The sequence below is a fragment of the Leptosomus discolor genome, chromosome 6 (genome assembly GCF_034619465.1).
Source record: "Leptosomus discolor isolate bLepDis1 chromosome 6, bLepDis1.hap2, whole genome shotgun sequence".
NCBI lineage: Eukaryota > Metazoa > Chordata > Aves > Leptosomiformes > Leptosomidae > Leptosomus > Leptosomus discolor.
Window position 1 is genome coordinate 9744257 of NC_141396.1, and position 25891 is coordinate 9770147.

Below are 25891 nucleotides of genomic sequence, written 5' to 3' on the forward strand. Positions count from 1 at the left end.
CACACAGCACTAGAATCTGGATGAGGAAATGCAAAATGCCAATAATAAATACTTAAACACAAATATTTACTTCAATTAAAGAAAGAGAGCACTGGGAAGTCAAATTTGTGCAACGCAGAAACTGGGAATGGCCTCAGCACATTCCGTGTGCTGGAGCAACTCAATCACTGCCAAGGACAGTGATGGCTTGCTGGATCATGCCTGCAAGTAGCAGTAAGCGTTCCTTGATGGAGAACTGGAGCACTCAGCACATCTGTGTCAGTGTCTCTAATCCACGTGTCTTTTTGTGTGCTGGGGGGCTCTGGAGAACTGCTGCAAACCCCTTGGACTCCACTGCACATGGGTGCGCCGAGGAAGGACTGGGGATCTTGGAGAATCACCCCGGAGAACTCCTGTCACAGAAGAGAAGCACAATGTGGGATAAGGGCTTCAGGACCAAGTGATAAGCTCACACTCAGTCCATTACAACCCAACAAGCATCCTCCTGGCCTCAGCTGACAAATATTGGAGGTCATGCAGTGGAAGTCAGAACTCCTGGGCTCAGGTAAAGAGCACAAAATCGGGCAAAAGGGAAACTCACTTAACTGAGAACTTCTCACTGCAGGCATAGGACCACCTCTACGGAGCCAGAGGCTCACCGCCTCCTGGCCATTTCTCCCCTGTTGAAGTGGAGGAAGGCAATGGGGAGGCTCTTGCACCAAGGAAAGCACTGAAAGCAACAGGAAGGGTGTCACACTCCAACAGAAATGGCTCCCTCCCATTAAAAGGGAGCCAGAGCTTTCCACCCTGGGAGTCAAGGAGGAATAGTTTCTTCTAGCAGGGCAGAGGGAAAAGAGGAACAGAACAGAGTGGAAGATTACCAAAGCTGTTAGACCTTCTTGAGGTCCCCTCACAGTCAACTCAGTGAATGTGTAAAACAGGGCACAGCTTCTCGAAAGAAGTCCCTGTTCCCCTCAGCAGCCCAAACCTCTTCACTTTCCATGTGACAGAGGCCTCTTCAGCACCAATTCCCAGCCACCAAACACCTGTCCAAGAGTTACAGCCACATCTCTGCTCGAGGGAGAAGCGGAGATGTGGGATCTGTTCAGAGGGGCTGGGAAAAATGGATGGCATCTGCTGATCCTTACTGCTCTCACAGTGGGGTCCTTCCCAGCCACGGCATTCACACCGGTAGCTCCCAGGCCCAAGGATGCATACCCCATGGTTCATGCAAGGGTTGGGTTTACACAGGTTCACGGGGCTTTTCGCTTCTGTAACAAACACAAGCAGAACAGCAGGTTCAGGCATATCTACAGAGTATTAATACCTAGGACCCACATCCATTAGGAATGCTGAAAAAGTAACAGCAGGCATTAAAAAACGTTATCTAGTGCTAATGGGACTGGAAAGTCACATTAACATGGCAGAGGGTGCAAGCTCACAACCCTGTCTTGACACAAATTTCTCTGTGTTTAACCTAGACGAGAGGAAGAAGAACAGCTTTGCTAGATGTTCTAATCTGGAGGAGACTATTCCTAATAAAGCTTAAGAGCATGGCATTGTGTTAGGCTGCTTATCAAAGAAAAGCAAAATGGAGCATCTTCAGAGCTGTGCACTGGACACGTGAGCACCTCTAAATGCCCCACATCCAAACACTGCCAATGCAGAGCAAGACACGTGCCCTGCTCCAAGCAGTTTACAACCCCAGATGACACTGGAGTTCAAACCCCACTTTGCCCTGGAGAGGACCTGAGTTTCCACCAGAGAGGAGCAAGAACAACTACTCAGCTGGGAAACAGGGATGGCACAAATGGAAAACAACACAGGACAAATTTCTGGGCTTCTTTTCTAGGAGGTTTAAGAGAAAAGCCTGCAATCGCAGCCCAAGTTGTTATTAGCCCTGTTCTTGTGAAGTACATGACAGCTTTCCCAACCCTCTTAACACACAGAGCCTAGCTGTCAGCAGGGCTGGCAGTGTTTCATGCTGCCTTGCTGCAAATACATTAGATAAAGTAGCAGCATCCCAGAGAGATTTTCTCCCAGTCTGCTGGCAACACCACCGCAGTGTTGGTAAAGGTGTGAAATTCCTCTGCTGAACAACTACATGGTGTAGAGTCTGGAAATGCTAGCCTTGGCCTTTGCTCCATGGTAGAAAAAGCATAGAGGGAATAGAAAAAGGGGGAGAAGAAAAGAATATAAATTCTATCCCCTATCCATCAGGATGGTTACTACGGCTTACCACACATTGTGCTCATTCTCCCTGTACAGATAACAATACGTGCACATTAACTCTCAACCTACACCTGATTGGCAAAACTATCATCGGAATTCAGTTTTTTGACAGTCAAATGCTAGATCTGAGACACCTCAATCTTTAGTTCCTGTTGATTTTATATGGAGCCAAGTTGGGTTCAACAACATTTTTGTCATCATGAGACATCTCAGATGGGGTCCTGCCTGACAGTGTATCCCCAGGGATGGACACTTCTGCTTTCATTGTAGGCTGGTAGAGCTGCTGGGAATGAAAGCTGGATCTCTTGGACACACCACTCATCTTCCAGGTGCTGGCTGCTTCCCAGAGAGCTTTTCCATGATGCTCTGCTCCACATGGCATGCATCCACCACTTCCCTCCATGGCTGCTTCACAGCATAACCTCACAGTCCCTGTTTTGGGGGAATCATGCTATTCCATGCAGACACCATTTCTCTGAACTCAAGCCTACTGTTAACACAGTATCATCTTAAACAAGCTTCTTGCACTTCAGGGATTATATGCTTTGATGATCCCAAGAGCCTGTATTTCCATTAATCAGATTTATATATTTTTAATGCTTGGCATCTTTTCATCTAGACCCCAGATCGTTTTTCTCTGGTCTCTTTTCAGCTGAGCCTCAGAATAAATATGATATTCCAGGTGTCCAGAGGCAGGGCCTATTTCTCAAATACTTTTATCATGAGTCATAAATTTTTTAAAGTCCTTTCACAGACAATGATTCTGTTATTGAGTCTTGGATTTGGGAGTGGAAGACTGAATGAAGGGCTTATCTTTACATCTCCCTTGGTCCCAGCCTATCTAGTACAAACAGCGATTACCTGCACATGAAATGAAAGCAGCAATTCAGTCTCAGGAAATGATATGTTATTACCCTGACTCATTGAACCTTGCTGTCTCTTCCCCTTCATCTGTGGCGTTGTAGTTAATTTCATGGTACAGTAGATTGTTTTTGTAATAACACAGCTGAAAACACCACTGCAATAAGGAGCACATTGAAAAGCTCCAGGTAGAAACTGTCTTCAGAGCCTGCCAGCAGACCAGCTTCTCACCCCAAAGAGACAGCACTGTAGTTCTTTCTAACCCTGAAGGAGCCACAGGCATGCCCAGAGATGAAAAGGACCTTTGATTATGCCGAAGCTCAACATGCTTCTTCATTTGATCTTACAAACGGGTTAAAACATAAAAAAAAGCAAATAGCTAGATGTTAAACTAGGACTATTTCAAACAAGAAACAAGGCGTGGCATTTTTAACTGAAGCACTTTCACCACCACTAATGTTTGCAAACCAGGGCTGCTATCCTTTCTGAGAAGCTGATTTTCGTCAAACATAGGCACTCACAGTCGGCATGCAAGTGTTTCAAACTTGGTATCAAGAGTCAATTTTTTCCCAGCTGGGGACTGGCCCTCAGGACTTCGAGTTTTGAAGAAAGTGCACCTCCTTTTTTTTTTTTTTACATTAATATTTGAAAATTTTCCCCTCCCACTTTGGAGATAAGGGTTTGGTCCTGCAAACAAAATTAATCACAAGTTGTCTGAAGGCCTCAGTTTAACAGTCTGCAGGCTTCAAAATGGGCAGATTCTGATTTGGACAGTCTCCAAATCTCTATTTCCCCATCTGTAAAATACAAAAGATAGTGTCGAGCTCTCTTGGTAAAGCATCAGAAAACACATGATAACAACAGCTGGTGGCACCAGCATAAAGAGCAAAGATGGGATGTTCTCTCACCTTCACAGATTCTTTCTATGATAAGGTCTTGGTAATACTGCAGGTCTTCGTAGGAGGAGATGTGGACTAGGTAGTCAGGAGACCCAGCTACCCTCAGCAGTGTGTCCCTCTGTGCGTCCCCAATGACAACCACAAACACCAAGATGCCATTGTGCCTCAGCTGTTGAGCTGGGACAGCTGCATCCTCCATGCCACCTCCACTTGTGAGCACCACCACCACCTTGTTGACACCAGGTCTTGCTCCTTTCTGCACTGTCATCACATCACCATAAATATGCAGCAAGGCGCTGCCAGCAGAGGCTGAGTCCCCGAGGAAAGGCACCTGGTCAATGGCTTGGAGGACAGCTGAATTGCTTGTGTGGGTGTCCAAAGCGAACACAGTGTGAGCTTTGCTGCCATAGATCACAACGGCAATTTGGGTGACATCCCGGTTGATGCTGAAGTGCAAACAGCTGCTCCTGACAAAGCCCCTCAGCCGCAGAAAATTCTGCAGGCCAACTCCAGACGAGGCATCCACTGCAAATGTCAAATCAAGAGACTGTGCCTGGCAGCCTGGATAAAAGAGTGCAAACATGGCATTCTTCAGAATATGTAGGTAGTCCTTTCTAACCAAAAAAAAAAGCAGGGGGGGGAAACGGTGGGGAAAATTCATCACTGCTGATCACTGACTGTGAAGGGTCATCTACAACCCTTTTGCATCAATAGACAGAGATCCATCATAAAAAGTAGTGATGGAAGGTTAGTGCCTGCATCTGTGACAGACACGAAAAAAACCCAAAACCAAGGACATTCATCCTTCTGTCCTTCCCAGGGGAGTTCAGAAGACCTCCTCATGGTTTGACAAACTCATCCTCCAATGCCCATATCACAGTCTTACCTTCAGGATTGTCCACACTGCAGATTCTTCTCTGCAGCTCCAGGATCCTGTTGAACAGGTCCTGGGGGTCTGAGTAGACAATTGTCTGCTTTGGATTGCCAGTCACCTTGGTCAGCTCTGCTCTCACAAAGCTGCTGCCTACACCAACCAAGAAAAGACCTTGGTTCCTCAGGTACTTAGCAGCTTCTGCCACTGGATCCTGGGACTTGGAGTCAGTGAGCAAGACGACCACACGTGGGAGGTCATCCTGCACATCTGCAAACACCGGGATGCTCCTAAAACCATGCCGTGCAATGTACTGCAGGGCTCTCCCCGTTAGGGTTGCTCCTCCACTGAAATTCAAAGCATCAATGCTCTTCATGAGACTGAATGCATCCTTGTGTTGGCCCACTTCAATGGGTATCCTGACATGGTTATCATACTGGGCCACCCCCACGTTCATTGGTGAGTCCCAGGCCACCACTGCTTGGAGGAACCTCTTGAGAAACGCTTTGTAGCGCAGGAACCCCTCCAGTGTGACCCCTGCCGAGCTGTCCATCAGGAAAAGGAGATTCACACTGCACTCAAGGCTCAGCTTTGGTGCTGAAAAAGAGACAGCAATTTGTCATATGAAGGGCAAAAAGACAAGCGTGTCAGGCACCTTGGCTGGGGCCTGCTGGAAGCCCTGTGGTGTGGAGAAGGGACACTGTGTCCAGTAACCTAAATGGCTCGCCAGACATGGCATGAGCTGGAGGACGACTGTGCCAGGAGCGCACTTCACTTTGGTTTGATGGCACATAAGCCTTCAAAGATAGGAAATACCTATGGGAGTCTGGGGGGATTCCTGAACTTTTGGATGACAAACTTCAAATTAGAAATGACAACTCCACTCTCTTAGTACTCTGGGGAAACCACTTTGATTTTCAGCATAATGTGGAGAAAGGAGAGAGTCCAAGCACCAGACCCTCATCTGTAACACCCTGAGACACTTTGAAGTGGGAATCTTGATTCTGGGGAAAGTAAGTACGAAGCATTTTCTGAAGATCAGGACCTTCTTGGGTTTCTTACATTGAAACCCCAAAATCAGGAATCCCTCCTGGGCCCATGTGTGCAGGGAGGGGAGCCAACAGACATACCTGTGTGTCTCTCCCAGTTTCTCTGTTCTCCTGCTCACATGGCACCTGTGTTTAGAAACAAAGGCAGCCACTCCAGGGTGAGACTGTCAGTATTGGTGCTCTCCATATCCACAAGGTTTCTGAGCAGCAAGACCCCCAGTCACTCGGCCTGACAGAGTCATAACCAGCATGAGAGAAAACTCAGCCTGTCTCCCAGAGAAAAGCCCAAAGGCTGCAGTCCAACCCCAGTTGTCCCTATGGCTGTGCAATGGGCACCACAAAGGCAGGACACAGCCAAGAAGGAAGGAGGGAGAGCGCAGGTTCACACCTACCACAGTGGATGTCTCCTCCGTATCCCACTGGGCAGAGGCAGTGGTATTTGTCCAGTCTCTCTGGGACACATGTGCCCCCGTTCTGACACGGCTGGGAGTCACAAGGGTCTAAACAGAACCAGGGAAGCGAAAGACAGGGAGTCAGCAGGGAGCCTGCACCTTCCCATCCTATGCCAGTGTGAGCATCGCCATTAGTGGAAAAAGGGTCACACCTCTGCCCCTCTGGCTGCAGGGTTTGAACTAACACAGGGCCATGTACACCCTCACCTCCATGGCAACTTCATTTTGGGATGGCTGTCCAACAGGCAGCGGTGAAGACAGCAAACCAGACCATGACCTCACTTCACTTGCTTTGAAATAACACCAGTGAAGTTACATTCGTGTAAATACAGAATTGCTAAAGGCCATGCAGCCCTGCCAGATTTACACCTGCAATGAAGGGATCAGAGTCTGGTCTGCTGCTTGGACAACGTTGTACTGACAAAGAAAATAAAGCCACTGTCACCTGAACCAGCAAAAGGATAGGGTTAAGGGCAGCAGTCAAGGCCCATAGGTGTTTCCACAGTCACAAAACCAGGCTGGCAATCAGCAAGTGCAGGTTCCCTGCTAAACTGATGACGTTCACGGTACCAAGTGAATGAGTGGAGGCACCTCACTGCACAGTCCCCTAGCTGGAGAGCACTGACTCCCCGCAGACACTGGGAAGCAATGGAAGCCTCTGCCCCAGGAACACGAGCGGATGAGGATTAACTGGCTCCTCAAATGGAAGGAGAAGTGAGATGGAGATATTTTGATCCAAAAGAACTTTGGTCACAGATACTCATGAGACAAACAAACAGGACATAATATCAACTTCTTGCTAAGGATCACAATCCCTCACTCAGGACAAAATTTTTAGATGTGAGAGTTAAACCCCACCTTTTTATTCTTTAGTTACTACCCTTCTCTCTTTGTAAATAAAATTTTAAGAAAAGCTAAGTTCTACCTGGACATACAGTTCGGAAGCATCTGGATGGGTGTTTTATCAAGACCCTTTTCCATCTGAAACAGAAAGAATAAAACCTATCATGAATAAGATTAACAAGGTATCTTAAAGGTTGACCTTACTTTGTTTCAAGTGAAACAAATTTTCCTTTGAAAATGCAATTTTTCAAAACAAGTATTTCAAAGAAAAATGTCCATTCTGCATGGGGTGGAAAAAGAAAAAAACCCATCATTTCATCAAATCTACTCTTTTGCTTTTGAATTCTACTTTAACATTTTACATTTAAAGACTATGGACATATTTTTAAAGCTCCAAATGATTATTATTCCTAGTTGCTACAGAAGAGATGTTAAACTTTTTGCTCTAAATTGGAATGAAAAGGTAATTTTACATCAGTGAGAATTTCTCATTCAATATTAATTCTAGTATCTAACTTATGCAGCTGTAACAACTAGTGGACAAGCAATGTTTAGACTGGGAAAAAATCCTTAGCTCTCAGCTGCACCTCCCAATGGGATTTTTCAACTTCTTCCACCATTTCCCTGCCCTAAGATGATATGAATAAATACTCCAGCTCTAGGGCATGGTTTTATTTGCCACATGTAAGGCAGCAGCTAAGGCTGGTTCCCAATGAGATGATTTCTGCTTTAAACTTTCTTCCCTGTTAATCAGGTTTCTACTTCCCTAATACCTGCAGCTTCATCACACCACTGATTTTCCAGCGCTCTGCATTAAGGCTGCTCAAACTTACAGCAACTGTGGCCAAAACTGTCACTTCTGGGATGCCATAAGCAAGCCACGAGCTGCTCTGCTTTCCCACATTGGCTCCAAGGTACAAGCACCTGGCAACGCTCACAGCAATTAGGACACATCGAAAATTCTCAATACAATCATCCCCCTCCATACCTATACAGCAGGGCATCAATGCACAGCCCAGATGGGGTGATTTTTCAAACATTAATATGACTGCCTAGTATTAAAACAAACACATGAATCACCTCTTCAAAGGAAAAACAATCCCTCTACCAACACCACTTTCACTCAGCTATTTTTATCAGCAAAGAGAGCATGAAGCTGCCTTTCACTTCACAGCTCATTTTTAAAGCATTTCTCCTGCTGTACTGACTGCAGCGACAATATTATTTGAAGGACCTGACATGCTTTATGGGTTTTCAGCCCCAGCCTCCTCTCCCTGGGCTAGAGTCATGCAGCTCACTGCCATCAACCTGACAATGCAGCTCTTTGTGTGCATCCTGGTTTTGGCACTGCTGCACTATGACTGAGGGGTATTTTCTGGCAGTGACTAGAGCCTCTCCATAGGACAGTTCTTCCCAAGCCCCCCAGGGCAGCCAAGCAAAGGAAAAGGGGCTTCTCCGACAGGAAGAAAGCCTGCATGGATGAAAACAGAACTAGCAGCAACACAGGGGGAGCCAACCCTAGAAACCCTCTGCAGCACAGAGTGGTACAGAAATACAAATTTCAGAGCATCTCAGTTCAACAGCTAGGAAACTAATCCAAATTCCATTTATATTTATGGTGCTCTTGGGATAATTATCTTCTGCTTCTTTGTCTCAGTTCCTCCTCCTACCCTTTACCTCTCAGATCAGAGAGGTAGACCATCTTCCTAGGTCTAGAGACCATGTTTGCATCAGTGTTGTGACAGATCATCATCCCAGCAAAGAGTCATGGTCAGATAAAAGCCTTATTACTGTATCTCTCATCTTCTCCCAGCCCCACTCACTTTTAGAGATGAGGGTGTCCAACTCACCTGTAGAAAGGGCACAGCGAAGACCGCACTGCATTTGGCTGCTCTGAGCCTTTCCAACACACGTAGTTTCCAGCCAGCTCTTTCACAGTCTCCAGGGTCCTGCGTTCACAAGGGTGGGATTCAACTTTGCAGCCTGCAGCAAAGAACGAATCCAAACTATGATCAATTGCCTGAAAATACAAAGTCTGGGAGTGGAGCACCACTTTGAAACGGGTTAGTCTCCCTTACCTACCTGACAATAGCAGACTAGGTAGCGCTTCAAAGAGCCTCCACGAGAGGAGAAATTTTCTGTTGACAAGCTCACCAGCCTACCTCATCTTCTGGAAGTGGTCACTCTTCAGCCTCCTTTGCTTTGCTATAAAACTTGCACTGCTGAGTTCAGGGTTCAATGACAGCTTTTCAGCCCCCCCGGTGCCTTCCTCATTCATATATTTGATTTTCTTCTACCTCTGGACTACTCTAGTTCTATCTTTTCTATCTCTTGCAAGTGCCTTGTGTTCTCCTCTTAACACACAGCCAAGTCCACTAGAAGATATAACACAACTGTGTTTATCCCTCTATTCCTCACTCCATGAGCAAGGACCAACATTCCCATCTTCAGAGGTGAACCGAGACACAGGAAGATTTAGGATCCTGCATCTCGCAGGTATCTGAAGAGGTAGCTGGCAAGCATGCCATCCAATTTGGCATCAGAAGCATATTACCTTAAAGTGCAACACCTGCTAATTCCCCTGTACATGTTCTGATACTGCCTCATCTTTCTCACTCAGTGACATGGTCCAGCTCAAACCATGGGCATGAAGGTGGAATCAGGACAGGGGTTACCTGGAGCGGTGGCACTGCAGACAGAGCCGGTGAGGGTGCTGTACAGGCCATTGGCAGCATCATCCGCATTTCCAGCAAAGAGCACATGCTGGTCAGTGGGCTCACTAGCCAGCATGTGCAGCTCCTCCCACCTGCCAAGCAAGGGAGAGGTTCAACCGCTTAGTCATCCCCAAAGGATGAGTATCAAAACAGACCCTGTGCAGGAGAGAGCTGATGCAAAACCATGACACACTTCAAGCAGTTTTGTGTTTACTCTCAGGCAGTAGCATAGCTCTACTCAGTGGAAGAGCTTCCTTCAATCAACTCTGGTCCTCCTTCTACACCAGCCACCAAATCAGTGTTTCCTCCATGCCTGTGTTACCTCGCAAATTCCCCTTTTCTTCTTCCAAAAGCCCTATCCAGCACAAGACCATCTCTCACTCACTAGGACTTGCCATTTGGCCAGCTGGGCCTCCATTTCCCACTCTTGGAAAGTTTCCTACCTTGGAAACTTGATTCCCACTGCAAAAACCGTGAAGCGTCTCTCCTTCACCTGCATTGCAGGCATCACGGTACTGCCCTGGGACTTCCCATCCGAAATGATGATCAGGACTTCAGGCACACTCGAGTTTCTGCCACCAGGGAATCCCTTGTGGAGAACGTACTTCAGAGCCCGACCTGTCTCTGTGCTCCCACCTCTAGAAAGAAGGGAGATAAAATCAGCAAAGCAAAAATCAAACCTCTTCTCCTGATATTGAATTTACCATTTGATTTTCAGATGTCCAGCCTCTGGTAATGAGAAACTTAGCATATTTCTGCCTGTTGCCACAAAACACATCCACAGAGATGTCTCACCCTATCATTCTTGTCATTCTCCTATCCATAGGTCCCATATACTCACCCTTACCTCCTTCCTCCACAACCCAAAGGGGTCTCCAGAAGACTTCTACCACACAAGAGTGCTTCTACATTGGAGCAGGAACCATAGCTGAGTTTTATTTCCAGCTTCTATTTTTCCATCTGAAAACTGCAGTCACTTCTTTAAGAGTTGTGAAAAAAAGTGGGTTTACAACAATCTCTTGTATTCCAGTCAGAAACACAGCACAAGTGGGCAAAATGAACAAAGACCAGAATCTCAAAGTGGTTTCCTTTCTCTTGATGCATAAATGTTCTATAAATTTTTGTCACATACCATCCCTTTCCCTCTGTGGGACCTTCTGCTGTTCTCAGACTAAGAGCTAAAGGCAGGGAGGATCTGTCTGCAGTGCACAGAGAGCCCTTGCCTTTTTCTACCCGGTGGATCCGCAGGTTGATTTGATTTTCTACAAAAAGTCATTCATTCATCCTGTGGTAAAGCTCCTGAAAACACAAATGCTGAAAACTTCTTAGTGTACCCCTGGAAATTCAGGACTGAACACAAGGCATGCTTTCTTCAGGGCTTCATCAGTATCTTTTACATGAGGAAAGCAAACATTAAGAAAAGCCACCTGATGATTCAGTTGTCTAAACCCATGATAAACTCAGTTAAAAGCAATACTCTCGTCTGCTAGGTTGCTTGCCAGCAGCACTGGTATGATAGAGAAAGTGCATCAGCCACTGACATTCACACAAACTGTATCCATCACTTCTTGTTTTGGAGATGGGATCACCTCAAAGAACACAAAGCCATTTAAAATGTGTCAGAAGTTACCCACTTCAACTCATTTGTGGCTCAGATGTCAAAGTTGCCTTACTCCTTATACTGCCTGCACTGCAGTAGTGTCCTGAAGTCCTGGCAGGTCCTTGGAGCCCCCGGGGCCGGGGTCTGGGCTATCATGGAGCTTGCCTGTGGGGTCTCTCCTAGCAAAAATTTCTTCCAATATGTGTAACTCAAAGCAGAAGATGAAGATAATCCAGCTATCCTTTGCTTACAAATGAATTGGATATCAAGAGATGAAGAGCCAGACTTGTAAAAGTATCAAATGACCCCATCTGAAAATTTGCAAGTATCCATCTACTCTGAAGAGCTACAGGATGGTCCTGAAAAGAATTGGGCCTGGGGAGTACGATGGAAAGGTGTGCAAGCTGACGTCTGAAGGAATGAAAACTAAGTGTCATCTTGGACCAAAGACAACAGAGGCAGATTTGAGCGCTGATCCTGGGTCCTTCTCCACAAAAATCATAGAATCATAAGGTTGGAAAAGACCTCTAAGATCATAAATTCCAACCGTCAACACAACACCACCATGCCCACTAAACCATGTCCCAAAGTGCCACATCTACACAATTTCTGAACACCTCCAGGGATGGTGACTCCACCACTTCCCTGGGCAGCCTGTTCCAATGCCTGACCACTCTTTCACTAAAAAAAATTTTTCCTGATGTCCAATCTAAACCTCCCCTAGCTCAACTTAAGGCCATTTGCTTTTGTCCTGCCACTAGTTACTTGGTAGAAGAGACCAACACCGACCTCACTACAACCTCCTTTCAGGCAGTTGTACAGAACAGTAAGGTCTCCCCTCAGCCTCCTCTTCTCCAGACTAAAACCCTCTTGCCTGGCCCCACAAAAGCAGTTTCTTAGTAGCGCAAGGAACCAGCTACCTCTGTATTTTGGCAGCCCTTGAATGCTGGCCTGGAGAAGGGAATGTTTCTGAGGCAGAAAGCAATTAATTCAATACTCAGCAATCCTCTCAGTAGCAAAGTACTAAACCCATACCAGCACTCGGATGCCAAAGAGGGCACATTCCAGTGCTGACACATGTCAATAGTGACATAAATCAGAAGGTAAAATGGGCTGCTGCTAAGTGTTAGGGAATGGCAGACATCAAGCCTTGCAGCTGTGCAATAACTCCCAAGGAAAAGTAACCTTGAAGGCAATATTAGTAGAAAATGAGCTACAGCTTGCCAGAGAACAGCTTTAGTCAACGATGCTTTAGAAATCCTGAGACTCATTTCTTGTGAGATTATTAAAAAATAAGATTTGCTGACTGCTGGATGACTCCGTAACCTAGAGCCCGACTGCCCTGCTGAGCCTGTGGATACTGGAGCCGTCTGTTTGAGAGGTACACTGCACATCAGCACAAAGTCCCAGGGAGGGGAAAAAGAGGTCCCTCTGGCAGCAGAGAGCACTCAAAAGAAGAGATGCTTACTGCAGACAGGCAGGGTTATGGCCAGTGTCCACACAGCGCTAGTGTCTCTCTGGTGATGGCATACTGGATGTGAACTGGGAAGAAGCCCCTCATTGAAGAAGGTGCTGAAAATAAAGCAGAAGGGATTAAAGATGGGAGTGCTATACATACACAGAGGTCTAGGAGGGGGAAGGAAAAGGTGTGGTTGTTTTTATGGGCTGCACATTTACTCTAGTTATTTCTTGCTAGTAAGGTCCATGAGGCAGGGACTGTCCTCCTCTGCTCTCAAGACTTAACTTTAAATGACTTAGAGATGCCTACTCAAGACTGCGCTCCATGTTCTATGTAATGTCATCAAAATTATATATGAAATTATATATAAAATTACCATCTCTGTCAGGCTGAGGCAGGAATGATTACATTGTGAGGCAAATGCTGAAGTTTTATTTAAGTAAAAGCCATGGGTAGCCTAACAGAGACCTTGGAGAGAAGGCAGGAGATAGTCTCGCCCCTGTCTTGTAGCATGAGGTTTGGTGGACTGTGCAGCTGGATCCCAAGGTGGCCGGGTGAAATCAGCCCCAGCTGCCCCAAGTCCCTATCTACCTCCCACTCTCAGAGGCTTAGGCTACTCAGGCACCCTAGCCCCTGCTGCTGGCCACCTGACACAAAGAACTCAAGCTTCACATCAACCATCTACGTTCCCCACCCAGTCATCATCAGGCTAAGACCTTGCTACAACACAACATACTGGGCAAAAGCCTCTCGTCCCCTGTAAAAACTGAGTGCAACCTACACAGCAATTTCTTCAGCTACTGTCACCAGCTTTGATCCCTGCCTACAACACATTATCTCTTTTTGTTGTTGGAGGGCTAAATATTTGCTTATCCGCACATAAATCCTGCACGGACGTGAGTCTCTCTCTTCCTTTCTTGGTAGTTCTCCATCTGCACAATGCCAGGGGTCTGTAATGTGCCACCCCCCGACTGGACATTTGATACCAGTGAGAGCCCAACTCACTGGGAACATGCTCCAGACCTGCTGATAATTAAGCCACTAGATCAGAGGAGATATTTCCAGCTGTCCTCCAATTCTTTCCAAGCAGCTGTGCTATAAAATCACTTCCTACGATTGTTTTTTAGGGCTGCTTTTACTGCCATCCAGAGCAAGCAAGGGGAACCAAACCACAAGTGTTACTCCTTTCTTGGAGGCATCGTGTTCTCCTTTGGCTGTGTTGACACAAACAGACCCCATTCGTTTTCTGAACATCCATCCTTTGTTTTCATACTTGATTCCTGATTTGCTTGGTCTAGAAAAGCATTTGATCCTGCCCAAGTTCATTATTTCCTGTCTACCCTCTGATTTTCACAGAAAATTTTTAATTCAGTACCTGCCAGGCCTTTTTGCTTTGAACTTCTTTCTTTAGGTACTTCCTCCTCTCACTCCACCATTTCAAAACATACTCAATGACTGTGTGTTCATAGTATGTCCAAATCTGCCTTTTCCTGACCAGATGTCAGTAGCTGTCAGACGCTTCAGTGAAAAGTGCTGTGCATGAGGGAAAATATATTGCGCGCAGTCAGTTTGAGGACTAAATCTTGATGAACTCAGTAAGCTGTGCCCATATGAGACCTGAGGATTAGAAAAAGTTAATAAAGAGTCTCTGCACCAAAGCTCACTAAATTCAGTTTCTTATCGATTTGCATTTGGAGCTTTGCTGGTTTTTGACACAGAGGATGTGTGTTTAAGACATTACTCCAATAAGGATTTTCTGAAGCTGAAGGAGATCTGGACTTTTACCTCCTGCCTTTCCTCATGAATCGCACCATAAAGGTTTCTTTCCTGTAACCAGTCATTGACTTGCATGAAAGAAATTCATAAGAAATCTAGCTTTTGAGTTTACCAAATTTGGCTGAATGGCCAATGAATTGAAAAGCTATTTGGATGGGATTCACAGAGAGAGACCAGCACTCTCTGAATAAATCACAAAAGCTTCACTTCAGTCTGGTGCTGCCTCCTTTCAAGTGCTCTCAGCTCCATGCACAGAGCACAGGGCTGAAGTCGGGAAATGCCTCACTGGCCAAAGGATCATCAGAAGCACATCACGCAGCCTCTCAACCGAGACCTCAAATACCCAGTTTTTCCGGAAGCTAACTGGAATCCATCCGTAACTATTTTATCTACTTTGAAACGTCAGTTTTTAATTTAAACTAGATGAAACGGCCAAGCACAAGGTCATTATTTCTGTTTGATCTGTCAGCATCCATGTGTTGTCATCAAGGAATTTCAGTGCCAGACACCAAACACTGCTTCACTTTCTCTGCTCTCACAGACTTTCAAGCAACAGCCAAAGAGGAGGAGTGTATCGTGTTTGCTGGTGGTTTTCCTGTAACATTACACGAGAGGTTTTCTTGATCTGATAAACTTATCAAAAGCAACATAACAAAACCCAGACAATTGATCTTGCTTGAAAAAGTCAAAAGTGATCACATTTGCTTGCAATATGCACATCACACTGAGAGCAGCAGACATCCACGAGGAATGTTGAGCTAACCTTTAGCCCTAATGCAGATCAGCTAAAAAAAAACAGTAGACACCTGCCAGCCATACCAGTGCTTCATCCATCATCAAAATAAGTGTTATTTTGGGGTGGCTGACAGATCCTTTTGTAGATCCAAATGTATTTCTCAGAGATGAAAACTTTGGAGTTTGAGAGGCTCTAAGGACAGGGCTTCTTTAAGCTTCTGGCTCCATTTCCTGAGGTCATGGGAAGACATCCAAGCCTTAACATTCAGGAAGAAAAAAGGTTTCCATCCGAAAACCTGATCCTCTTGAATTCAGCACACACATGCACAGATATCTAGGGACAAGCAATTTGTCACTACCCCGTAGGACAAAGGAAATTGTAACCACAAAAATGAAGGTGCACACTGTCCTGCCTTTACTCAGCCATGTGGAAACACCACTCTTGCTTTTCCCTGGAAGGACATAATCCACCACCTGGCACAAATGTCCAGAAAAACCTGCCAGGAGGGTCATGGAAAACTCTCCCCTATCTATCACGTTATAGCGGGACACCGGAAACTCTCTCCCCTGTCAACTTTCACTGACAAAGACAGACCAGGTTGCCCATTTTTAGTGGACTGTGGATTATAGACCATCCACTCCCCTCCCTGGGGGCATCATGTTGGTGTAGGCACAGCAGAAGTAGAGATGTCTGGACCTCAAAAAACTCTCAGTCCATAGATCATTCATAGCCCAGAAGAAGAGAAGAGCTGTAAAATAAGCTGACCTGAACACAACTCTCTTGATTCTCTCTTTCACTTCTTGTTTGGTTAGATACGAATCCAGTGGGAATTCAAGGTGGGGAGTTGAGCTAAACTGTATCATTCCCACGTGGACCTAAAAGAAAAGGTTAAAGATTATGAAAGGTGTCTGTGAGAGTTTTACTCTTTTGATCAATTTACAGATTTAGGAAGACTGAATCGTATCGACACAAACTCCATTTTCCATATTCAGCCACTGGCACTCAAAAAAGCGCACAAACAGCAGCATTACCTATATGGACCATAAACAAGGCAAAAAAGTTCATCTGCAAAAAATGGGAGCCTCTGCTGCAGTTACAGGCAGCTCAAGATCTATATTTATCCATTCAGAGCAGCTAGTAGCCTCAAGGACAGTAAGTTTATAAATAACACCTTTTATACCAAGCCATTTATACGCCGTGCAGGCAAGCTTTCCATTACTAAAAGCAGCTCCCTCTGGCATTGAGCACAGTAGGCAACACAAACCAATTATATTTCCACTACCTCCTGTCAAATCATTTTCTGTAGTTGAAAATGCCCGAAAATGCAGAGACTAAATTGTCTGTATTGGGCAATACATGCAGAATATTTCACTGAAGTCTTGCAGGAAGTTTTATGGAATGTGACAACTCCGAAGGTGAAAAGACTACTGATTTTCAGTTGTCTATAGAATCATAGAATAGTTTGAGTTGGGAGAGACCTTTAAAGGTCATCTAGTCCAACCCCCCTATGTGAGGATTAAGAGAAAGACTAGGCGAAGGATGGTATGTAAAAAAACCAACCCACCAAATCCACAAACATTAAGTATTCAAAATTTTTTGCCTAAGACTACATCGCAGTTGGTTCCTAGATGAAAGTCTCTACTTTCAGACAGTTTAGTATGAGCCACAAAAAGGGAATGCCCATTAAACCTGAGCCACCTAGCATCTCTGAAAGCCTCGCATACACACTGTGACTCCTTACCATCATTGCCCACGCTGCGGAAACCTTCCTGTGCTGCGTGGCTATAAGCTGAGATCTGAAGGATGGAAGATTTCTTAGATGAGAAAATGATGGAGGGGAATGGTGATTTCAGCTTCCAAAGAACCCTGCAACAGGGGCATAGCAACGGCTTTCGATTTTAGGACCTAGAGCGGTGGTGGTAGCTGGTCTGGAGGAGGTTTTTGAGTACAAGCCTAAGCATCCTTGCCAGGAGCAAACACAAGACCTGCCTCTGTTCCTTTGCTCTCAGACCTCTCTGGAGTATCAGACGTGGACCAGGGGTCCTCAAAGCCGCAGCAGTGGCCCAGACACACTCTCTGTCCTGCCTCAGGTTCCTCTTCCTGCTACGCAGAGATCTTGTGTCCCTGCCGCAACCTTCTCAAAAGAGCCGACACTTTTTTGGAAAGGCTCTAGCAGGGAATCAAGGACAGGAACCACCCCAGCCTGCACCAAAGCCCCTGGCTAGGATAGTGTGATGTGGGACTGGATGCATAGCTGGAACAGCAACTGGGTCTGGCTTGAAATCCTCTCAGACAAACCCTGGGATCTGTCATTCAGGCCCAGAGGTGCCTCAAGGACAGCTCCAGGGAGTAGGTAAGCCCTGAGGGAGCCTGGACCGTGGCTACAGCAGCACAGCTCCCATCAATGGTTGCAAACACACGCCACCCAAAATTAGACTTTGATTTGAGCCAAGGAATAGGAGTGGACAAGCAAGAACTTGGCATAGTCACACCTCTCCATTTATCTCAGTGTGTTTTATACTGGGTATCTGTAAACACCAGCTGCTTCAGTCCCAGCTGGCCAGTCCTGTGCTCTTCTCTCTGGTGAGCACCAGCATTAAGCACACTGAATCATTCAGGTTGGAAAAGACCTTTGAGATTATCAAGTCCAACCATCAACCCTACTCTACCAAGTACACCCCTAAACCATATCCCCAAGCACCACATCTAAATGACCTTTAAACACATTAAGGGATGGTTACAACCCCCTAGCAGGTGGGGAGCGCAGTGGTGTCCTGGAGACGTATGGCACTATACAGATCGCCAAATGCCTCCATATACAGCAGGTGCCTTGCGATGAACTCCCTCCCTTCTGCCCTTTTGGCTTATTTTGGAATAGAGACCTTCTAGAAGAAGCAGAACAAGCAAAGTGTATCATTTAGCTCTGTACAGAAAGGTGATTAACTTGTCCTGCAACTTTCCAGGGAAAACAACAAAAAGATACAACCATTTTAATCTACAAGCATTTGAACCAAAATAAAAAACTATAAAAAAACAAAACAAAAAACCCAAATCATAATCTTTAACGTGAAAGGTTATTTCTTTTCTTAAGATCAACTGCAACTGCTTAAAATCTGTGAAGAATCAAGAAGTGTCCTCCAACCCCACTGCTTCACAAACCTCCACTGCATCTTTCTGAAAAGCACTCTGACCCCATGGTAGCTGTTGGGTTGAATTTTGTAGTTTCACTCAGCACATTATCACCGGCCTTTCCACACATTGCCAAAGTGCTTGAAACTAAAATGAGACATTCCTGACACTACTCACCCTATCTGGATGGATGTCCAAGGCATCACAGAGCTTGCCTGCGAAGTGCTTGGACCTTTCAAAGCTTCCTTTGCCAATGCTGTAGGAGCCATCCAAGAGGAAAAGGACATCTAACGAAGCAGAGCACTGCATCACTAGAAGAAAAAGATATATACACTGTGAAAAAGCAGATGGCCAACAGCAGAAAGCCCAGGCAAAGGGACTCGCCAAGGACGGACTGGGGCAGCCCGGTGTCTGCAACCCAAAGCCCACACACACTCCTGGCCTGCAGCAGTGCCAGTTCAGGCCACATAGCCTGCAGGACTTTCACCTTCAATTTCAGGTCCCCAGCCTGGCTTTAGCAGTTCAGTGAAAGCACGGGAGCAGCAACTCCAATGAGCCCATACAGCGATGTCACTGACCACAGAGAGAGCTGCTCTCCTGGTGAGGACACAGAGGGGCGAGCAGCGGGGAGAGGTGGCCATGCCCGGTGGGACCTGCAGCCTCTCCCAGCCCAAGGCATGGACGTGAATCCGGGATGTGTTTGCAAAGCATACAGAGTCCCACAGCGCCAGATGTGTTTCATCTGCAGCACATTTTTCAAAACATGCTCATATTTTTCTAAACACAAACTCTCTGAACAGCTCCAAGGCACTGACAGAAACACTCTTCACAAAAGTCTGCCTTTTATCCCATCTTCAGAGATGTGTCCTTGTATCACCCCTGCCTGCATCAACACAACTGCTCCCAAGTACAAGTTCCTGACATCCTTAACGCTGCAGTGGAAATCCTTAATTCCACTGATTAATATTTTTTTTTAAAAAAAAAAAAGGTAGTCTTCAGACTCTGAACACACATTTTTCAAAGCATTTACACAGAAATTTTAAAGTCAACTCTGCAGCATTTACCAGAACCAACTTCAAGGGGAAATGACTCCAGAAGCTCAACACAGGCAGCAAGCACACCAACCTTTTAAGACCCCTTTTGACACACGCCTTTTCTCTATCCCCATTATCATCATTTTATTACCACTACTTTTTTTTCTAAATCAGTCCTCCTAGCAAAAACCTGTATTTATAACTAGGATTTTCTAATACCAGATTATGAGGGATTGAAAGTTGTAAAGCATTCCCTTCTGGGTCGCTGGGTTTTCTAACAGGGCAACCAGCCTTGCCCTGGAGCGATGCGTTGAGGACGAGCTGGAGCACGGCCGCTCTGCCAGCGCCGTCCCAGCTTGTCGGCCTTGCCCTCACAGCCCACCTGAACGTGGAGGTACAACCACCCGGGTGCTCGCCTGCAGCCACTGCCCGTGGCTGCCTGCCTAAGCATGCACTGGGAAAACTGCTGTGCCCCCATCCCAGTATGGGCTCGGCATGGAGAAATGGTCTTCAGGTTGCTCTGGAGTTCAGTGGTGTGAGGAGAGGGGATCTCCACATGGCAGCTGCACAGCTGCAGCAATGCAGCTCTCGAGACTTGTAAGCAGGATGTCTGCAGCCCACTGAAGGGCTCTCGGTGATGCGCATCAGTGAGGAATGTCCAAATACAGCACACCAGGAGGGAAAGACCGAGCTGAACACATGGTGCTATGGCAAGGGGCTGAAGGGCATGCCCGGCATAGGAAAAAAAAATGTAATTTATCACTTGACAGACAGACAATAGAAAATAATGGCTAGGAGGGCAACACATGATAGTTAAGTTTATAAATAACCAATTGCATGTACGTCAAGGGAGCTGTAGGGGAATACAGTCTGCTGGTCAGCCAGAGCCCAGTCATCCCTGCTCACCGCATCGTGGCTGGTGCTGGCTTTACAGCCTGAACAAATCACCCACATGAGAGGTCTGATCGTGAATCAAGTCTGTAATTAAACACATCTCCTTAAATCAGGATTGCTTGAAACAGGCTCTGAAGGAACCGACAGAAACACCAGCCGCTTGGCAATTAGCCCATTCGGGAAAAACAGAGTAGGCTGGCATCCCAGAAGAACTAATAGCAATGAGGGGGAAAGCCAGGCTAGGGCAGCAGCAGCCACAACACTGTGCTTGCCAGAGCATTGCTGGGGACTTTATGGACCAAATGGGGTCCAATAAACAAAAATAGTAGTAATAACAATTAAAAAAAAAACCCAACCCTGAGAAGAACAAAGAAAAGAAGGAATGTAGAACATAGACTTGTTTTTAAAAAAAACAAACTTACACTGGCCAGCAGCTGAGATCTTGCCAATCACCTCCTGGTCAGCATAGATTTCTTGTATACCCAATGCCAGCAAAACTGTGAGATTAAACAGATAATCTCCTATTAACACCAGAAATTGCCTTTTTAAAAAAAAAACCTACATACAGGCTTTAATCTATAGCAGCAAAAATGCTGTTTTGTTGTGTAGATTTCGCACTCACAAAAAATAATTTGTTGACACAGCACAGCAGTGTAGCTACAGGAGGAAATTCCTTCTAGCAGGGACACAGAGAGCATGGAAAATGCCAAGGACCTGACTCCAGTGCACGGAAGGACAGTCCCTCTGCTTACCACATGCAGGGATGCAGCACAAGAACAAGAGCTAGGCCAGGCTTAGGCTCCAAAGATTACAGTCATAGGCACTGGAGACACCAAATACCTGCACTGGAGAAATCTGTGAATTTTTAATATCATAGCAACAACATCAGCTTTTCCCATATCAATTAGACGCTTCACATACACATCAGTCACACACGTTTGGATTCTCAGAAAAGCTGTTTCTTCAGATATTATCTTCTCCCCTTTTGCATGAAACTATATTTCAGAGGTTTATCCGTAAACCTCCCGGAGAGGCCCCGATTCGGCTCTCGTTCCAGGAACAAGGAGCTCCAGCCGGAAACCACTGATGTAAAATGACAACTTTAAACGTACTTTGGGAAAGCAGGAAAATGCAGATGGACTCAAACGACAAGAGGCTCATGGTGACAGATCTGAAAGAAAAAGGAAAAAAAAAAAAAAAAAAGAATATATTAATCCAATTCCTAAAGCCGGTTTCTCTACCTCCAGCTGATCATCTCCTGGCTGGCTGTCTCATGTGATGAGTTCAGAGGCATTTGGTCTGAGGGACAAAAAGCATCTCCTACCCTGGGGAGAAGGCTGGGAAACAGATAGAAGGAAAAAAGATGAAAATGAGGGAATTATAGAAAAGAAAGTCTCCCTACACACCCATCTACTTTCCTGTCAAAACCAGAGAATGCAGGCTTCACAGAGGAGGGAGGGACTGCCCAGCCTCTCCTCCTCTTCTTCCCTGCACGGCCACCCAGACCTCTACTCTCCTCCCCCCACCTGCACCTCCCTCTCAAAGCCAGTCCCACCAGGGCCCCCGCTGCCCTCGGGGAGCCAGCGGAGAGACAAGCACAGCTCCTCCGGGGGTTCACTGAGCACAGAGCCACGTCCCCTCAACCCACCATCGCTTGGGGCTCCGGCTGAGACGTCCCTGCTGTGGAGCACAGCAGAGGGGGACCTGTCCTTCAGGGCTGCCTCAGCCAGCGCTGCTGCCCATCCTCATCAAGGGTCTTCAACAACACTCAACCACAGGCTCTTTCATGCCTTACGTTTCCCAAGGACTGGCTTTCTGGGGAGATGTCTTTATGTGTAACTGTCCAGCAAAGTCAATTTTCTGCTCATTTTTCCTTTGAAATCAGCAAGGCTGCCATCACATCGTAGCTGGACTTCAGTGACACTTTCAAGCATGCCCAGATTTAGACCAAGCATATCTGGCAGAGGCCTTGGCTTTCTATTTAAAACATGTATATTTATTTTTTCTCCAGATTAAAAGCACTGGGTGCACTCACCAGAGCAAATTTGACCAGATTCACACTGGGTCTCTGCCTCTCTCATTGCAAAAGCAGATTTTCTTCATGTAGTTAAAGACAAGTAAGTGCATTTCTTGATAACCAGCTCTACTAACCCATTGTTTTTCCAAGAAAACAGAAAGTGCTTTTTCTCAGGAAAGATGTGTCTCTGCAGCAAACGATATATTTAATAAGCAGCCGGGAAGAACTGATGCTTGTTAGTGTAATCACCAAAATAGGCCCATTTCCATCATTCCAGGAGCCAATTCTTTGAAAGCGTAATTTGGCAAACCTCACGCCTCAGGGCAGTGGGGGTCAGGAAATGGCTTCCCAGGGCCCCCACGCTGCCTGTCCCAGTCCAGCCTTCCAGTGCTGTCACCCTCGGACACATCTCTGCATATTTGCTCCTGCAGGAGGGAACACAACTAGTCAGAGGAAGGAACTGAGTGGTGGTTCCTCTCCCTGCCTTATTGACCTCAGATGTAACGTTCAGTGCCAGTGCCTCGATTCCTCAGTTTCCCCAGTTTTTGAAATTGTGTGTCAGCACCCCTGTTTCCATAGGTTGGAAGACCCTCCTATGGGTACTCCCAGGAGTCCAGGGGCATGTAACACTTTAAACTGTAGGACACAAGCCAAGCTTTAAACAACAGAAACTTCTCCTCTGGGCAGGCTTTTCTCTTCAGAAGAGCAGGCGAGACACCCGAAGCAACAGACATCCCTCTGTCTTGTACTAGACCATCAGTCTCTGACCCTTTGTCACCCATCCCTGACACACCTGGTCAGAGCAAGGGCCCATGAAGCCCATGCAGCTGCCCGCACGTCACACCCCTGACATCAGAGCAGGCAAGATACCTGCAGCAGGCCACGCTCAGTTACCTGTGCAGGTCCAGAATGAAGAGGGGATTACAGAAGTGTCATTTGGGATTACGGACATCATAACGCTCTGTCTTGCAGTTCTTTACTCAGTACCAGGTGCTTTACAAGCCTCACCCTTCAACACTCCCTCCCAACACTCCCTCCAAACTGCTGCTGCCAAATTAACAGATCCCAAGCTTGCTTAAGGAAAGGGGGGTAAACACAAAACATGACTTCAGCAAAGAAGCACTTGTGTCCCTCAGTAGCTTCAAGCCCTGGCACGTGCCACAGAGGTAAGGTCATCCTTTTGCCATGCCCCAAGGACATTCTTTCTAGGAGCTAATTCCAGAGCACACAACACCCAAAGGAGCACAAGCCTCTGCTTGCAACCAGATGTGACAGGTGTGGGGGGATTTCAGGTTGTTTTCATACAAAACATTGACAGGTCGAGATGTTTCTACAACTTGGGCTTAAATCAACTAATTTGCAGGATGAATTCTTTGCCTTTCAGCCCAGCTAGACTCTCATCAGAAGGAACTGAAAGAAAGCTTCATCATCACCCGCTGCTCATCAGCATTAGCCCAGGATTAGCAGCAGCCCAGGAACTTTAGACAGCAGCTTTGCTAGGGGATGAGGTGGTGAGTGAAGGACCTTTTCATTTTATCTTCTTGGCCATTAAGAAAGGGAATTTAAAAGAAGTCTGCATTAGTACTGAGTCAAAAAATACTCTTTTTTTTTTAACCACACTCAGTCAAAACTCATATTTTTTGTACCCAGATTCTCAGTTGGCCACATAAATATGACGACAACTTCTGCAAAGCTAAGTAAGAGCGTAACCACGTGTACCTTACTTGGAGGAGTGAGACAGGAGAGAGAGGTAGAGGGAGGAAAAGCTCTTCTGGACAAGTATCTTCCCAACACATCTTTCACCATCTGCAAAATATCTGAGCTTGCTTATTCTTACTAACAAGACAGAACAAAACTGTGATCTTAAACACAGTGAACCCAACATCACTGGCCACCATGGTCACCTGGATGTGGAACCAGGTCCAACAGCACAGCTGAGCCTACAATAGGGCTGAGAAGGGATCCAAAAGATACCGTGGGCTGGTGTCCCTCTAAGAAAGGAAAAGGGCTGGCAGCTGGTGTCATGTACCTTGCTAAACTCGCCTGGCATGAAACCACCATGAGATGCTATCCTGCGTGTATCCATATGAACACACTCCATTTCTACAGACTGTTACCAGAACAGTTAATATCATGTACACCACTTTTGGGCAAATGTTATTCTTGTACTGGGACACGTAGAAGATTCTTAAAAGTACCAGTCAGCTGTTTTAATTACCACCTCTTCTCATCTCAGAGACCCAGCTCGCAACAAAATGGCATCTCCAGCTCTTTTTTCTTTCTTTTTTTCTTTTTTTTTTTTTTTAAATTTAATAGTAGGGGAGAGAGCAGAAAAGATTATCCTGCATATTCATTAAAGCATACTCTTAACAAGCCAAGCAACCCCCCGTCACTGCAGTTATAATTCCGTGGTTCCCTTCAGCACCTCTCTGTCTGCTGGGGAGGACGTGGCACCAGCCTGCCGAGGGGAGCCCACTGCTAGGGGCTCATCTGATGTTTAGGTGTACGGCAGGAAGAGAGGAGGCCAGTTTTGCTGCCCTCTCTTTTAGTCTCCCTCAGCCTGTTTCCCATAAGTAAATGTTACTTTTTTCTTCTTGCCCAGGTTTGGAGGCAGTGAGCCACCTCTCTCGGGAACTCCAGGCATCCCCTCTGCCCGGCTGGGAGCAGCAAACGACGGGAGCCAAAACTGAAGGGGGGAAGGAGGAAGATGACAGGGAAATGTTCAACTTCTCCTTAAAACAAACATCACGAATTTCAGTCTAAAACTTTTGACAATCTTTTTCTCCAAGTGATAAACAAGATTAAAATTCCATAAGACATTCTGCAAAAACAGCTTGTTTATTCAAGCCCCTGGTTCTGCAGTGAGGAAGAGTTTTGACAGGCTCTTTTCCCCAGTGCTGTAAGGGCTCCTGTACATAAAGGGACCTTGATCTTGCAGCACTGCTCACATGGGGCACTGTCAAAATCAACATACTGCACATCAGGTCCTGTACGACCCCTGAGTTCTGGAATAAAAGACACTTTCCTGACCCAAGAGCTTGTGCTAAACTTATCATGTAGTTTGTTCTGACAGAAGCGCTCATGCTACTGACTTTGCCTGTGGCTAGAGCAGCAGGAGCGGCTCATCTTTTTTATCTTTTGCTGGATGCCACATGCAAGACCACCCAAGGGAGCCAGAGCCTGCCTCAGCATTGCAAGCACTTGGCACTGGCTCACAGCAGCAGGCACCTAGTGCGGATGCTGGGAAGAAATGTTTTATGGAGTGGCTGAGGAAAGCAGTAGAGTGATCTGTGGGAACTTGGTGTCTTAAGACAAACCCATGGCAAAATAAAATAAATATGCAAAC

General features: G+C 46.2%; 1 protein-coding gene across 1 annotated transcript; it reads right to left on the bottom strand.

Moving 5' to 3' along the window:
* Positions 1–267: 267 nt before the first annotated feature.
* VWA2 (von Willebrand factor A domain containing 2) lies at positions 268–21689 on the bottom strand. The gene is made up of 13 exons (XM_009955281.1): positions 21641–21689; positions 20951–21025; positions 18778–18911; positions 16237–16346; positions 10344–10538; positions 9862–9992; positions 9037–9169; positions 7269–7324; positions 6284–6391; positions 4858–5439; positions 3981–4532; positions 1128–1250; positions 268–392 (listed from the first exon to the last, which is right to left on the bottom strand). The coding sequence occupies exons 1-13, from the start codon at positions 21687–21689 to the stop codon at positions 268–270; spliced, it is 2373 nt and encodes a 790-aa protein (XP_009953583.1).
* Between the last annotated feature and the right edge of the window lie 4202 nt (positions 21690–25891).

What these genes read in the sequence shown, in the direction of transcription:
- VWA2 (XM_009955281.1), bottom strand. Translation starts at nt 21,689, where the DNA reads ATGAGCCTCTTGTCGTTTGAGTCCATCTGCATTTTCCTGCTTTCCCAA. An exon ending in ATCAAGAGAGTTGTGTTCAG is followed by an intron (nt 10,539 to 16,236) that starts GTCAGCTTATTT and finishes CCTTCTTTCTAG; the next exon opens with AGGTGGGAGCACAGAGACAG. An exon ending in TCGCTGTGCCCTTTCTACAG is followed by an intron (nt 7,325 to 9,036) that starts GTGAGTTGGACA and finishes TTTCTGTTTCAG; the next exon opens with ATGGAAAAGGGTCTTGATAA.